This window comes from Saccoglossus kowalevskii, chromosome 2, assembly GCF_978046115.1.
Source record: "Saccoglossus kowalevskii chromosome 2, keSacKowa6.1, whole genome shotgun sequence".
Lineage (NCBI taxonomy): Eukaryota > Metazoa > Hemichordata > Enteropneusta > Harrimaniidae > Saccoglossus > Saccoglossus kowalevskii.
Window position 1 is genome coordinate 5,874,713 of NC_140642.1, and position 18,072 is coordinate 5,892,784.

Consider the following 18,072-nt stretch of genomic DNA (forward strand, 5'->3'; position numbering starts at 1 on the left):
TTTTGGTCAAAAATGCTATTTTCAACTTCTTGTCCGAAACTGGTAGTCCGATTGCTCTCAAACCAGCATGGTATATACGTTGGGTGGACCTCTATCAGATTTGTTCATTTTGTCATTTTTTATCAAAAATAGTACTTTTGACTTGTTCTTCAAAACCAGTAGTCCAAATTCTTTGATACTTGGTACACATGTAGCTTGGATGACACTTCACCCAATCACTAAAAGTGGCTAAATTTATCAAAAATTTCAGAAATTAATGATTTTTTTTTATTACCTTAATGCACTACAGTTGTCGGAAAATGAACAAAACTTGGGAAGATTATACAATGATGCCATATTGAAATTATATGCTCACAGGGAGATATGTAATGTTTCCCATTTGTTCTGTCAACTGTTTCTCATTCTCGCATAGCACATGGGAGTTCAAAATTTTCTTTGATTGGTCTATTGTGATTGTAATGAAAACATAACCACTCAACATATTTAAATGTGTATAGACATGATTGATTTTCGTGGAAAATTATACAATTTAATCAGATTGGCTATTTTGGTGATGTCTTGAGAACCATTTAATGTTTTAAAAAAACTTTGTGCATAGATGTGTTGGGGCAGTTTCCAGATATATTTAGTTTTTGGTGCAAATTATCTAATTTGCATATCAGGTAGTGAAATTCAAGCTATTTGGGTGCTATTTCAAGAACCATTCAACATATTTCAACAAAACTTGGTATATACATGTATTGCGAATTCTGATAATTGCAAATATCATGTTATTCTCTCAACACGCTGGAGCTCTTTTTTTAACTCTCTTCGATTCTAATTTTATTGAATATTTCTGTTATTTTTGTAATTATTTTAGCATGTTTTATTGTCTCACTCACTGCCTTTTGGGGTATTTGTCATATACAGCACTAATCTTTTGTACAATAGCCGTTGAGCAACAAGCCATTGGCCTATTTTTTACATGTTTTGTCAGTTTTCATTGAAATTTGGTACAAAGATTATACATGTTAGGATACATGTCCATGACAATTTCTTTCGCAATTGGATCAAAGATGGCCCACTGGCAGGCATCTTGTTTTGTGTTTTTTATGTATGGTATCTTGGACATGCTTTGTCAGTTGTCATTCAAATTTGGCACATACTTTATACATGTGCAGGACAATTTGTTCCAAAATCGGATCAAGGATGGTCGATTGACAGCCATCTGACTTTTTAGCCTTACTACTATATTTCCAAGATTTATGTACCATTTTCATTCGTATTTGGAACATACATGATACATGTCAGTTTGTTTCATAATCAGATCAAAGATAGCCGAATAACGGCTGTTTTTATTATGGCCATATTACTATATCTATGTCACCTATGTATCATTTTCATTGATATTTAGCATGTCATAAATGGATACATGTACATGTCAATTCAATTTACAATTTGATCAAATATGGCCAACTGGCGGCCATCTTGTTTGTTTAAAATGTGATAACTTGGACATGCTTTCATTTTTGATCTGTTTTTCTTTGCTGTCTTAAACCGGAGGGATCGTCACGCAACACATGTTCGAATTTGATGTGAATAAATAATCTGTTGTATACGCCACTTGGGACTCAAGTTTCAAGGACACGCTCGCGACAACCCCTCCACTTTAATATGACGAGCACAAAGAGACCTTTCAAAAATTTACAGCAATTCCTGGCACTGATTTGACGCTGAAGTATTGCTAGATGTTGATAACTTACTACAATAGGTTACACACCTTGTTTTAAAATTTACAGAAGTTGTTGCAAATAATGCAGACAGCATGTCTGCAATTTGAAGCGCACCGGAAGAAAGCTCCGCCCGTAAAAGTGTCGGTACATTAGTTTTGAATTTCTCCTCCAATAAACGACCGAGGCTCTCAACTTAGTTTCGTACTTCAATTTGCGTCGCATGTTATTTCAGTAAGAGGGGCGCATAAAGTGGTGGCACTGTAAATAACGTTAGTTAGTTATTTTATAGAACCAGCTGACCGACTGATCATGACAGAATTATTGATCAAAGCGCCTGCAACAAATGTCCTATGAAGGAATACAACCGAACTCGGCCAGATTTCAACTCGGCCAAGAAAAAAATGCACAACTCGGCCAGTTGTGAATGTCGAGGTGTAAACTGGTCATTGGTCAACAATTGTCACCTTCTTTCACGTCTGTTGCCGTGGCGGCATTTTATTTCCAGATGTTATATGCTACACAACATACCCAGTGACGCATCCGTTTCACCACAGTCCCTCTATCATAGAGGGACTGTGGTTTCACTGACTGTTTTTGACAAACTCCTGTGACTGTTTTATTGTCGATTTCAACAACGCAAGTTTACATACACACACAAACGCTACTGGTTCTCCGACATGTTCAAGTTGTTGATTTCAACATTGGCTGAACATTGTCGATTTCAGTGACGCAAATTTTCTTTTCAAAGAAAAAACACAGACATTACATCGGAATCACAGACATCACATCGGCGACCGTCTGGCTACGCTGTGTAACAACACAACATACAAAAAAAGAAACGCTCCTGTTTCCCCGACTGTTGTCGATTTCAGTGACGCAAGTTTTCAAAGAAAAGGCTCTGCTATGTAAAAACACTAAAACTAATGTTTCAATTTGTAGCAGTTTTGTATGGCGCAACATTTTATTGTGTGATCCTTAATGCATTTTATTTTTCAGATCCATGACAAAATATTGTGAAGATTTACGAGTTGCATTTAATAAATCACTTCTGTTATAGATAAACTTTATGTTACGGTAAAATAAACTACTAGTATATATAATAATGGACTATGCTTGAGTATGATTCACATGCGTCTTGACTCATGTCACCGTGATAATAAACCATTTGACAAGGCTACAAGTGTGATTCACAATCGGCGCTAACCCACGGTGTGTTTAAATGAACTAAGGCAGTAGTGTTTTAGATCATGGAACTATAGTTCCATGTTTAGATCGATTCACGGATGGCTTTGTAGTGGGTAAACAAGATTTATGCAAGATTTACTCACCAAAAGTTCTTTATTTTTAACTTGTTACTGTGCTTGGCAAACAGGAAAAGGCTACAATGCTTCATGCGCGGAACCAAGCTATGTATACATTGCATATATATTTAAAAACACAACGCGGTTATTACCAGATTGTTACATCATCTATACCATTTTTCTCACCCAATGTGATTACACTCACACATATATATATATTGTCTGTAGCTGGGGGAGCAGTATATATGAATGAAAATAAAAATAATAAGAACATTATAACGGTTAATCGCTGGAAAAAAACCCATGGATTTAATAAGATACCTCCAAGGAATAACAAAAACATTTTGGCAAAGCGTCCCGGTTTTATTGGAACGTACACAGCCATGGCTGCACCCTCTATCGGCTGATAGCCATAAGCATAATTCTTTGCCAAATTCTGCTAGGAATGAAAACACCTTTACACGACTTGTTACTTTCAAAAAAATAGTTTTATTTAGGAAAAGTACAGACCAATTTGAACACTGCAATTGGTAAATAAATACAAATACACCGTTCTTGTAAGATACGAGTTATTGGTAAATAAATGCAAATACATCGTTCTTGTAAGATACGAGTTATTGGTAAATAAATGCAAATACATCGTTCTTGTAAGATACGAGTTATTGGTAAATAAATGCAATTACGCCGCGCTTATAAGGTACAAATTGTTGTACATAGGGGAAATTCTATTTTAGTTGTTGAAAGTCACGGGACAACCTGGCAATATCATGAGTGCTTGTGTCTGTGCGTATCTTGAGAGATCGACGCAACCCATAAAATATAAATCAGCAGTAATAAGTTGTGTGTTTCAAAAAAAGAATGGACATATTTGGCATAAAAATCACAATGGAAATACTGTTGATAACTACACGTGGTCACACCTTTTACCGACTTGTTAAAGAAGAGCTCCCCTGTCGTATGCCACCAGTCAAATCGCGCCTCGCACGAGGTGTTTATTCATCCATGTCTGTCGATTACAGGTTAGTATGCCCACGCTTGTAGCTATGAAGTATTTTACGCACCGATCACGCGAACTCCATTGTTTTTGTGACCATAAAGTTGAAAAAAAAAAAACATGACACAAATTGATAATATACATAGAAATATGAAAACAGTGAAAACTGTTATTTCGAATAACGATTGCGCCACATTTAAAAAATAAGTTAAGTAACATAATGTGAATTAAAAAACAATTTTGCTTTAGAAACCTACCTTGTTACCCTGCAAAATATTGAGATGCGCGAAAATCTAACTAAATTCTACCTCAGTGACCATAACTTGAAAATTGAGACACAAAGAAACACCCCCGAAAGAAATGTTCTATTTGAAACGGCAAAAACCAAAACTTTTCCACCAAAGACACAATTCATAGCCTTGCTAAACAACATTGGTCTAACTCTCCCTGTGGCGAGGTACCCGGAAAGAAATATTTTGAAAAAAGACACCAACCCCAGTGACAATTTTAGTTCGTTTTATTTTATTTATTTGTTGTAACCTTTTCTATTGCAAACTATGCCTCGAAAGCGACAGGTCGAAGTTTAGTACACAGGGAGCCCAGGAACTATAATAAACTGTAATACGCAGTCTCTATGAGCGGGGGGGGGGGTATCGGCTGGTATCTAGTGTAGGAAATAGACAAGGGATGAAGGCTCCAGCCAGCTCACATTTTTTAAACTCGAAAAACCAGACGAGAAGAATGAAAAATAAAATATAAAAAAAATACCAGGTTGAAGAATATTAGTTGCTTCTTCAAATTTCGCCAAAGCCCTACCTACATTTTACCGATATCTGCAGAATAAATCAAGAAAACTACACAAATTTACTCCATTTAGGAATTCCTAACGGTTTGCCCGAACGCATGGCACAGTTGGAGGCGTGGCCTGTTCAGCATTTGTCAACAACCAATCACAAGACTGGTTACGAACCACATCGAGGTCACGACTCGGTTAGCTTTGCTCAACTGGTTCGTAACCAGTCTTGTGATTGGTTGTTGACAAATGCTGAACAGGCCACGCCTCCAACGGTGTCATGCGTTCGGACTAACCGTTAGGAATTTCTAAATGGAGTCAATTTGTGTGGTTTTCTTGATTTATTCTGCAGATATCGGTAAAATGTAGGTAAGGCTTAGGCGAAATTCGAAGGAGCAACTAATATTCTTCAACCTGGTAATTTTTTTAGATTTTATTTTTTATATTTTTCGTCTGTTTTTTCGAGTTTAAAAAATGTGAGCTGGCTGGAGCCTTCATCCCTTGTCTATTTCTTACACTAGATACAAGCCGACCCCCCCCCCCCCGCTCATAGAGACTGCGTACTAGTATTACAGTTGATTATAGTTCCTGGGCTCCCTGTGGTTTAGTACAGGCGGCATCATCAATTACGTACTCACTTCTAGTCATGTTGTTAACACCTTTAAGCCGTGAATTTTTTTCTTTAAACAATGATCTGCCGCCAATTGACAGGTCATTGTTTGCAACTTAGCGTATAAAGTACAAGAAGTCGGGCATTTAACTTGGCGACAGAGTGGGACATCTTGCTACATTGTTACATTCCGACTTCAGTTCTCAATTTATTCACGCAATCTCCCCCACGAAAACACATCCTATCAAACCACAAAAATGCGGACCCTGAAATGTATTGCTCAACAACCATAAGCACAACGTGCAAAGAAACAGTTTGTTCAGATATGAACGCATATCGAATATAATTTATACCCAATCTGTTTTGGATCTTCCAAACCAGGGCCGGATCGTCATGGCAACATGTTGCTTGCTTGAGTGGAGTGGATCGCCAACAGCCTTCCGGTTTGTATATACAATAACATGGCATAGTTTCAAAACTGTTGTATTTCATTTCCACTGAAGATTACTACATGCCTCTCACCATTCTTGATTAAACCCTTGCCGTCCGTGCAGTATTTATTTTTACATAAATAACGCAGTGCTCGTTGCTGCCGCTTGTGACACGGAAACAATAACAAGCGTCTAATACAAGAATCACACCTTGCAAGATGTGTTAATTAACCATGAGGGTTACACCACGGTTACACGAACTCCAACGTTTTTAACCATAAAGTACTGCGTCACTGAAACCGATAATCCTTGTGGCCATATTTTATTTTTTAACAATCGACAACCCTTTCAGCATCACTGAAATCGACACCCTTTGACGCCCGTACATTTTTTTTTATATTGTATTGTGATTTGACTCTGGCAGTCTGTAATACAGCGCTCGCTATTGCATCACTGAGATCGATAACCCTTGGTGCCTGTGTATTTTTTTTAGGGGGACGGTCGATTCGTCCCAAATCACATTCGTCCCAAGTCGATTCGTCCCACAAGTTGATTCGTCCCAAAGTCGATTCGTCCCACAAGTCGATCGATTCGTCAGATTTAAAGTTAGCCCACTACTAACTCGCCAAATAAACACAAAAAATCCAAACAACGAACTGTTCACGTACACGTCAAGCACTGGCATGCGTAATTGTTCATTATGCCATTTTGTTTTTGCCGACGTTATAAACAAATACACCGTACACGCAACGTAGAGTTATTAGTTAATAAATACAAATACACCGTACATGCAACGTACAAGTTATTAGTTAATAAATAAATACAAACACACCTGACATGCAACGTAGAGTTATTAGTTAATAAATACAAATACATCGTACATGCAACGTACAAGTTATTAGTTAATAAATACAAATACATCGTACATGCAACGTACAAGTTATTAGTTAATAAATACAAATACACCATACACGCAACGTACAAGTTATTAGTTAATAAATACAAATACACCGTACACGCAACGTGGAGTTATTGGTTAATAAATACAAATACACCGTACACGCAACGTGGAGTTATTAGTTAGCGTGTCAGTAACAGTTGGCATAGAAATTGACCCTGCTCAAGATCGTAACGCTGACCAAAAATTAAAAAAAATGGACGAATGTGAATTGGGACGAATGTGAATTGGAACGAATGTGAATTGGGACGAATCAACTTGTGGGACGAATGTGAATTGGGACGAATCGACTTGTGGGACGAATGTGAATTGGGACGAATCGACTTGTGGGACGAATGTGTTGGGACGAATGTGAATTGGGACGAATTGACTGTGAATCTTTTTTTTAAACATTTTACTGTGATATGACAAAAGACACAGCGCTCGCTATTGCATCACTGAGATCGACAACCCTTGGTGCCCGTGTATTTTATTTAAACATTTTACTGTGATATGACAAAAGACACAGCGCTGGCTGTTGCGTCACTGAAATCGACAGCCCTTTTTTTATTAATGAAGCACGATAGACATCACTGAAATCGCGCTCGCTATTGCATCACTGAGATCGATAACCCTTGGTGCCCGTGTATTTTTTTTAAACATTTTACTGTTGCGTCACTGAAATCGACACCCTTTGACAAACCCATTAACACATATGCTGGCCGAGTACGGTCACTGGCCGTGATCGGTCACTGGCCGAGTAGAATTCTGGCCGAGTTCGGTGGTCACCCTATGAAGACTTCATCCAGTATATCAATAATGGGGGGGTGCAACTGGTACAGTTTTACGGGAAATAAAAAGGGCTTTTTACAACTTACAAGGAAAAAAAAGACGTTTTTACAGTTTACAGTGAAAACTGCGTACGAAAATATTTTATTAATTACGTTGTACGTCTAGTACAGAATTACGGAATTTATTTTTTCAATTTACGTTGTACGAACAAAAAAATATTGCAATTACGTTGAATGAAAATAACCCTTGAATACTGTAGTATATTCACTTTTCATTGTACTTGTGAGATGAAAACTAGCCAAACGACCAAAAAACGAGCCAAAACGACCCACAACAAATCGTCAAACAAAGACTGTCCAATTACCACGATATTATTGCGACAGCCATTTTAAGGAGCACGTCGACCGATGGGGGCGCTGTTATCATCTGGATTGCCGCTGTCCCGAAAACCAAACATAAATATCTGAATAAACAATGATTAATAATAAACACATACATAATATTGATGAACAATAATAGTAAATAATGATAAATAAGCAAATAAATAAATATTTACTAGAAATAAATATTATTATTTAAAAAAAACATAATTTATAAATAAATAACAACAAACATACAAAGTTTGACAACTAAATTGCTCGTCAATAAATTTATTCATTTGTTGGTTTATCTTTAAGATACCACAGTAAGACTAATTGTTGGTCTTAATTTTAATAAGGTATTTTTACTGATTTACATGTTAAACAAATCATCTGTCCTTGTCAGCATAAATGCGTGTAATATGAATTTCGCATCATGCCCACTCTAAAACCAAGAACCTGTCTCATGATTTTCATTTTAAGTACTGATTCGGATGACATTTTGTGCAGACAGCATGGGACAAATGCAAGTTCTGATAATATTGTTGTGCCACTAAATCATACTAATTGTCAAATTTGCATAATAATTTACCATTTTCCCCGCAAATAATTTTATATTTTGAGAACCACTTATTTGATTTGAACTTATACAAACATTTGAGAGAATTTTTCTCTCCCCTTAATATTACAAATACCCATAAAAAATAACAGTTATTTCACTTTTAAACTCTCGTGACTCGTTTGTACCTCTGAGTTCATCAAAGTATGTATCCGACGGTTTCAAATTAAGAGACAATATTATTTCCAATGTTGATTAAGATGGCATGAATGATCACACCTTTTGTGAACTTTTTGTTGTATATACGGTCAACGCTTACAGATAATCGGAAAATTTTCGGCAAATGTTTTATGTCGTTATATGCACGACTGAAAGGTGCTATACTGGTCGGATTTCGTCCGACAGTTGTGAATATTGTACGTGTAGAACCATTGTTTCCCTGATTACAGAATTCCGTAATTAAGCGATTATGTAAGCGACACGAACCATTTACTGCTTAAAATATTGTTATTTTCGGCAAACTATATTTTGTAAATATTTTGCATTTAAAATCCATTTTCTCTGATTACAGATTAATTGTCTCTATGTGTATCATTCCGTTTCGTTTCGTTTCTTTTCTTCGATTACAACGAGCAATGTCACCCTACCATTATGTCATTCTTGTTGCGTTTTGTCTTGTTCGGTCCTCGGCGACAATACATGTAAGTAAGCATATGGCCGGACATGGGATTATGAACACAGCGTATATTCATTTGATATAGGGTTTACCACGATTACGAAATCGTATTAGTAGCACTAGCGGAGTTAGGGGGAGTCACGCAAGGCGCCTTCCCACCTTCGGCCACGTCAATAGGAGCGCCTCCCTTCTCACCGAACTTCTGGATCCGCCAGTGAGTAGAAATAACGAAATCACAGAACGTCGAGGAATACCGGGTTGATAATTTCAGATAATTCCAGAAGCATATTAATTACTTACTTTGCATAATAATTTTGCAGGCTTTTCCGTGCATAACTTCTAAACCCAGAGATGGATTTTTTTCTGTTGATTTTTTTGTTCTTATTTATAATATTATTTGCCATTCATAATACCAAATTGTTATCTAGATCTGCCGTGCCCATTATCATAGTGAATATACTACCAGTACCCTCATACGGAAGGGTGGTTGATTGACTTTGGGGTTGAATGACCATATGGCTTCACTACATCTAAATATATATTCCTTGACATTATGCGAATTATGGGATACTCTGATACCAGAGATAAGAAAGAAATACATTATCAGTAGAACAATAGATGATTTTGTTCAGTTTATTATGTCATACGATATAATTTCATTATCAGAAACTTGGTCAGAGTACGATGAGCAATTCTCTGACAATTTCCCAAGTTTTATTGTTTTTAATTATTGTCGCCTTAAAATTAAATCACGTGGACGTTTTGCTGATGGAGTAATTACTCATATCAAAAAGAATTTGGTAAATTATGTAAAACATATTATAAATGACTTGCCAGATTGCTTATTTTTTCTTCTCAAAAAGGAATTATTCAATATTGGAAAAGGTATTTTATATTGTTACAGTAATGCGTATATTCCACCACAAAATGCTACGATATATGACAGAATTGACGCTTATAATGGGATTGAATTATTAGAAAACAGTTTAATTTCAAGCGGGGACTTCAATGCCTGTACCGTATTTTAATACTCCCCGCTTTGCAAAAGATAATATTGTAAACAACTTTGGGCGATGACTGTTGTCCCTGTGCTGTTTATCTAATGTACATATTCTAAATGGGAGGGTGGGGAATGATGCTCGTATTAGTGAGTTTACATGTATTACCACAAATGGAACCAGTACTGTCGATTATGTAATATTATCCTCTAATTTATTTCCCAAAGTCGCCAACTTTTCAATTATGCCCCCAAAACACAGGCACCTTGGTTTGACGTGGATTGTAGAGGATGTAAAAAACAGGTGTACAAAGCATTGAGAAAATTCCGCAATACAAACGACATCACTGACTTGCAAGACTGTCAAGCAAAACGTAACAGTTAAACGATTAAATGCCGTACAAAGAAATCTGAATATATAAATTGTCTAAGATCAGATATTGAATGTATCACTTTCAAGTCATTTTGGTCTTCTCTAAAACGCATTAATTATTCCACTGGTCGGGTTAGATTGACCTTGTCAATTTCATCCGACCAATGGTCTGAATACTTCAATACTTTCTTCCCCTGTTCAAATGTAGAAGATTTCCCTTTAGCAAAGGATATAGAAAATATGATCGATGTAGCATATGTTTTTCTGCTCGACACAAATATGGAAATAGACTGGGACCTTTTAAATGGAATTATTACGGAGGAAGAGATTCGCCAAAGCATAAATTCCTGGAAAAACGAAAAAAACAGCAGGACCGGACGGTTTTATTGGGGAGTATTTCAAGGCATCAATAAATATTCTAACCCCTTACCTAAACATTATTTTTAATAATATCTTTGACTCTGGTAATTTTCCACATGATTGGGCTAGGACAATTGTTGTACCCATTCACAAGAAAGGAGATTCAGACGACCCAGGAAACTACAGGCCGATTTCGTTACTCAATGTTATGGGGAAAATTGTTACATTCATCTTAAATAAACGGCTCTATTTCTGGGCGGAGGCCTTTCGAAAGGTAGACGAGGCACATGCGGGATTTAAATGTGGTTATTCCACTTTTTACAATGTGTTTGTTCTTCAGTCTATTGTCCAGAAACAAAAAAAACGGGATAAATTCTACTGTACCTTTGTAGACTTTTCGAAGGCCTTCGACAGAGTAGAGAGACAAAGACTTTGGTATACCTTATTGAAAGGGGGAATAAGTGGTAAAATGTTCAAAATTTTGACAAGTATGTATTATAATGTTTTACAGATTATTTTGAGTGCCCAATTGGTGTTCGCCAAGGCTGTATGTTGAGCCCCTTTTTATTCTCATTTTTTTTATCAACGAGTTGGTAACTGAACTGGAAACGACGGAACAACATGGACTCAACTTTCCCCGCATGATACGGAATTATTTTGCTTATTATTCGCGGATGATGTATCAATGTTCTCTGATTCAATAGTAGGGTTGCAACGTTTATTTAATAAACTGAATTTATATTGCGAAAAGTGGAAAATAGTAGTAAACATGGAAAAGACAAAGGTTATAGCTTTTAAAAAATCATGATGGCGGTCATCTAACGAGAAGTGGTACTATGGGGACCAGTCCGTAGAAGTGGTGTCATACTACAAATATCTAGGTATTGTATTTTCCTGCAGGTTGCAGTGGTCTTCGGCAACTAACGTTTTGGCCCAACAAGCAAAAAAAACAAACAATTTATTGCCATCTCAAAAAATACAAGACAAATGGGTCCCCTGCCCTATACAACTTTTTTCAAAATTTTCGATTTAATGGTCTTGCCAATATTAACATACGCGGCAGAGATATGGGGTTTTAGGAAATATGACACTTTAGAGCGAGTACAGTATTATGCATGCAGACGATTTCTAGGCATTTCAAACAGAGCTCCGAATAATAGTGGTATCCCATTTACTTTTATACAGCAAAGCGGTGTGTGAATTACTATGCGAAATTGGCCAATATGCCATCTTCCAGGTATCCACGCAAATGTTACAATATGTTGTATAACATAGAAGAGTCAGGGTTCAGCTCAAAGAAAACATGGGTAGCTGAAGTGAAAAACTTGTTATTTCTATGTAACTTAGATGAAACGTGGCATGCCCAGGAGGTTAAAAATATCAATATATTTATGGATGTTTTTTGCGAACGATTCAAATATTTCTTGATCGTGAATGGGTTGGGGACATATGTACAATGAATAAATTAGAAACTTACAGAGAATTCAAAACTACAATTACACCCGAGCATTATATATTTTCAGTTAATATCTTTAAACATAGAAGCTATTTATCAAGATTCCGTTGCTCAGCCCATTGTTTGCTTATTGAAGCTAACAGAGGATAAACGGAAAGAGATTAAAGGATTTGTACTCTCTGTGACTTGAACCAAATTGAAAATGAATATCATTTTCTTTTAGTCTGTACATTTTTTGCAAATTTCAGAGACAAGTACTTACCGCATTTCTTTTATAATCCACCTAATTTTACTAAGTTCATTGACTTAATGAAATCAGAAGATACAAATATTTTCATGCGGCTTGCAGCTTTTGTATTTCAAGCCCTAAAGTTAAGGAGCGAATTACATAATTGTTGTAATATTAATATGATGATTGTAAATGTACATATATATTATTATTTTGTTTTCAATAAGCAACCTGTACAACTTTTGTTGGGCCTATGGCCTTGAATAAGTGAATGAAGCACATTATATAGGTTAATATTTTCTCTGTTCCACTGTATATCAAAGAAAGCTTTAATAGAAAGAACCCCAGTGTGGGAATTGAAAGCATGAAATAAATATACAAATCTTTCCATATAATTAAATACGCATATTAAAGCAAAGACTAGCCCAGTGTACATGTCTGTGATTCTGGATTCTCTGCGACCCTTCCATTGAGGGCCACGCAGTAGCCATATTCTCGGGGCTGAGGTATGTCACAAACGTTCTATATTGCGACGTCGCGCAGACATGTATTCATTAAAAAAATAATAAATTTGGTGTTTTTTTCTTGATTTACTTGTATTTATTTAATTATTTATTTATTCATTTATTTGCTTGTTTGTTTATTTATTGTTTATTATTAATTATTCTGTGTAATGTTATTATTCCGTTATTCTGGACAGCGAGAATCCAGATGAGAACAGCGCCCTCATCGGCCGATGTGCTCATTAAAATGGCTGTCGCAATAATATCGCGGTAATTGGACAGTTTGACGATTTGTTGTTGTCATTTTGGCTCGTTTTTGGATAGTTTCGTAATATGTCTAAGCCACTTAACAAGTGTCGTCTGCGCCTTGAGATGCCCGCCATGTTGTTAGCTCCGTAACCAAAATAAACCTGTTACTGCCTTGATTTTGTGTGGATACATAAGTAGAATGGGTGTTATTCGATTATTAGTTCTCGACGATGAGAACCAAAAGGTTGATGTGCCACCAAATAATCGCTTTAAAAAGCTTATCACTGGCAACACACGATCACACGTCCGGGGAGGGTTGCCGCCGTACACAAGTAGTTTTTGTTGAATTTCTCGTCCGTAAATGTGCGGTCGCAATGTTTTATAATATTCGACATAGTCTATAACGTTGTCAGTTTCCTGGCAGTATACTCTCGTGGTAACACAAACAGTTTGACGATATTATAGGCTGTCTGCTTTGAAACACCATTTCGATCTCCAATCTCAGCAAATGACAGTCCACGAAAATACAAATCGACAACTCTTGTTCTCACTTCAACTGTTTTTTTGACTCCTTGCTTCTCCATCGTGGTGTTTAAACAACTTGGACAAATGTCGATTTGTAGACACGCAATCAACACGATAACCAACCAAAAGTGAATGAAAGACAGATGCGCCTCAAAGTCTAGGTGTACCTGACTTTGTAGAAAAAATAGAAAACATTGTGGGCAATATCTGTCAATCATTCCTCTGATTTGCAGCCGATGTTTATATTTCTAGTTACAACTTAGGTAAATTTGAAAACAAGGTGTGTAACCTATTGTAAGTTATCAACATCTAGCACTACCTCAGCGTCAAATCAGTGCCTGGAATTGCTGTAACGGGGACTCATTTTCAAGGACTTGTTTTGTAAAGTCTCACAACTGAATGTCCAAGCTGACTGTTTTGGCTGTATGTATTAAATTTCATTATTGATATACAGGACGAAGTCTTCATAGGACATTTGTTGCAGGCAGCTTTCAGTTACATAGATCATCGTGATATGGACATTTCCATAAGAATTAATGCACTCTGATCAACAATTCTGTCATGATCAGTCTGTCACCCAGTAGTAACTAACGTTCTTTACAGTGCAGCCACTCTATGTGCCCCTCACTGAAATATGTGACACAACGGTCCCTTGTTGGGGGACTGTGGATGCAAATTGAAGGAGGAAACTAAGTTGAGAGCACCAGTCGTTTATTGGAGCAGAAATTCAAAAATAATGCATCTCCACTTTCATGGGCGGCGCCTCCTTCTGGTGCGCTTCAAATTGCAGACATGTCTGCATTATTTGTAACTTCTGTAAATGTGTAACCTATTGTAAGTTATCAACATTTAGCACTACTTCAGCGCCTGGACTTGCTGTAAAGATTTGAAAACAATGTTTGGTTTCCTGGTTTTGGTAAAAAGTGAATATATGCAACAAATCAAATTTTGACAAACGTCCCACGTGCATCTACAATGCATCCTGTATTTTAATTGGATAAATTAGATTTTAATTATACTTTCCACACCATACTCTTGAGCAGCTAGGGCGTACAAATTTATTCAGAGATGTTCCCACAGAAACCAACTACCTCTCAACATTGCAATTTTCAGGCCAGTTTCTTATTACCGACAGCTCAGTCCGATTGGCTACTCGTGATGTTAATCACTTGGCCAATGCATATAAAATGCTGCACATCCTGCACTTGTGATTAAAATATACATTGATCACATTCTGTACATCAAATCATTACGCTCAACCATCAGAACATTCTTTTTATCACAGAGCACAGTCTTTTCTAATTCTACACATTTATTCAAGACAGAAACTAGACAGATGACATTAAGGTTCCTGTAAAATTTCAACTATGACAAAAATGGAATTGTACAACTAATAAGGCATGATGCAACATTCCGTAAATCCCTCATTCTTGTGCTATTGATCATAAAGAGGTTGGGATTGGTTGCAGTATATACAATGCACTCTCAGAAACTTGGTGAAATTTGAACACTGATTCTTAAAACTCAACACCCTTATTAGTTCCTCTAGTTGCTAATAAAGCATCAATTGACAACTCCAACATACCTAACATATCTAAGATTTAACAAATTCCAATATCAATAGTGATGAAAAATATAAATATGTAGTGATAGTGAGTTTAATAAAAAAAAATAAAAAACACCTTCCTGCCTTTAAAAATACACATTGACTTTAACATCAAGAAAGTGTTGACCATACCATACACAAAGCTTGGCAGAGCATTCATTTTACAAGGAAAAAGGCTTAAAACTTTTCTGCATATGTTGATTACCTGATTTTAATATTAATTGGATTATCCCTGATGTTGCTGGAATGTTTGGTGCAAAAAACCGTTGAAATTTTGGTAAAGGAGTAGTAGAAATGAATCAAAAATTTTACTCAAAATGGCAAAATTACCAACTGCAGAAAAACAACCGAGTTGACAGCCTTGTGGATTCACTTGAATCAATGGATTGTTTTGCTTAGATTATGCATTTTTATCTTCATTTTGTAATTTTACTGTCAATTATAACCAAGCATTTAAAAAAAACTGTCTCAATAGTTGCAAACGCAGACTTGAACATTCTCTTTTTAATTGTTGGCAGTACGGCCCAAATGCAATTTTATAAACCCTGAATGCAGTAATCATGAAAATTACAAGTAATAACACAAAACTCAAATTAATACAACTAAATATAAATAAGAAACGTGTGCAATAAATGCGGAATGAGAATTTATGCACGTTCACCACGAATACGTCGAGCCAGCTGTATATCCTTGGGCATAATTGTTACACGTTTGGCATGGATAGCACACAGATTGGTGTCTTCAAACAAACCAACCAGGTAGGCTTCACTTGCTTCCTGTGAATAGGAAAACAAAATATCAAGTTATTAGCATTATGTAATGCAACTAAATTAAGTAAGCTATTAACTAGGATATGTAGTGAAGACTTAACAGGATAAGAAATGCATCTAAGCAATTGATGCAACAGAAAAAACATTTAGACAAATGAAGCACAATGTATGGGTTAGAGTTTACAGACCTTTCCGTTTGAAAATAGCAATGGAGTTAAATATGACTTCTGAATACAATATTACACAAGTGATTTGGGGAGCTATATTACCTGGAGAGCACCAATTGCAGCACTCTGAAATCGAAGATCAGTCTTGAAATCCTGAGCAATTTCACGAACCAATCTTTGGAATGGGAGTTTACGAATCAACAGTTCAGTTGACTTTTGGTATCGACGAATTTCTCTCAAAGCAACAGTTCCAGGCCTGTAACGATGTGGTTTCTTCACTCCACCAGTTGAAGGTGCACTTTTCCTAGCTGCCTTTGTGGCCAACTGTTTACGTGGAGCTTTTCCACCAGTGGACTTGCGAGCAGTTTGCTTGGTACGAGCCATTTTTTAATTTGTACAAAATACTGAAAAAAAAACAATTAATTATTTTTCAGTAAATAAGACATTGCAGTCCTGTTGCTATAGCTATTCAAATAACATTTTGCTACAATTTTCATTCAAGCCTATGAAGACGTTTCTGGACCATTAGTTTTCTGAAATAGCATTTCCAGTCTTTCACTATAATTTTTTCTGAATATCTGACAAAAAAAATACCCAAAAAAATTTGACAAGTTTTTAACTCAGACCAGAAATATATTTTGATGTCTCTACACATCGTGGGATTGTATTGGTATTTCTTTTCAAACCCATCATTTTTTTACGGGTATATAAATAACCAAGATTACACAACATTTACCAGTCTGTTTAAAGAGTTGTGTAATATAATTTACTAGAACTTAACTGTATTAAAGGTTTTTTTTTTTCTTTGTTATTTTAATAATATTCAGTTCAGAAACGCCAAAACCAGTGGAACACGCGGTGCCTCGTTCTGTCATTTGTATACATATGCAAATTGTCTGAGCCCACCTCATTTTAATAATAAATTCGAAAGTGTGCATAATTGTACACACAACGTAAAATTAAAAACAGAAATAAATTCATGCAAGCAGTCTAAATGCTATGTCATGAGAGTGACATGTTTTGGTAACGTACACTAGCATTGCGCAATCAAAATGGCGCCCGAGTGCATTAAACGCCTGTTTCCTATGCCACGGAAAAAATTGGAATTTTCCAAATTGACCGAAATAACCAGCATTTCCGACGGTTTAAGACGCGAGCACTAAACGCAGGCGCAAATTAAGTCTACAATACACCTTCGAACAAACCTGGAAATAACACAACACATGTAATCAACGAAAACAATCAAGTTTCATCATGAAAGTCAACGCCAAATCACAAAGCGCAAGACGAATCAACAATAGGAAGGCTGTTTTAACCAAACACGTAGTGCGTACATTGAGCCAAACTAAATACACTACAGTCACCGCACTCTATCGAAACGCTACGAAAAGGCCATGTTTTGAAAGCCATTTTCCCGCGCAGAAACAAACCAAAGATGAAAGCCAGCAATGTGGTATAAGAGTATCGAATATCAATAACTGTCGCGTTTCAATTTCAAAACCATGTCACACGTTTAAGAACAAAATACAGTTGATTTTACCTGTTCTTCTAGTGAATATTTCTGCCACTATGCCAACCGAAGGTCTATCCAATTTGAAATGGCTTCACTTGGTTTACCCGAAATGCATTGCAGCCATGGCTCGTTCGCAGGCTTCTATATTAACTGACATGTG

General features: G+C 36.3%; 1 protein-coding gene across 1 annotated transcript; it reads right to left on the minus strand.

The window, feature by feature from the left end:
* Nucleotides 1-15,498: 15,498 nt before the first annotated feature.
* Nucleotides 15,499-18,026, minus strand: LOC100370400 (histone H3.3A). The gene is made up of 3 exons (XM_002732921.3): nt 17,940-18,026; nt 16,502-16,803; nt 15,499-16,238 (listed from the first exon to the last, which is right to left on the minus strand). Exons 2-3 carry the CDS (start codon nt 16,781-16,783, stop codon nt 16,110-16,112), a joined length of 411 nt encoding a protein of 136 aa, XP_002732967.1. The 5' UTR covers nt 16,784-16,803; nt 17,940-18,026; the 3' UTR covers nt 15,499-16,109.
* Nucleotides 18,027-18,072: the final 46 nt, after the last annotated feature.

Bases quoted from the DNA above. Each gene is read 5' to 3' on its own strand.
- LOC100370400 (XM_002732921.3), bottom strand. From the start codon at position 16,783: ATGGCTCGTACCAAGCAAACTGCTCGCAAGTCCACTGGTGGAAAAGCT. The intron at 16,239-16,501 runs GTAATATAGCTC...TCCTATTCACAG, and splicing joins CTGCAATTGGTGCTCTCCAG to GAAGCAAGTGAAGCCTACCT.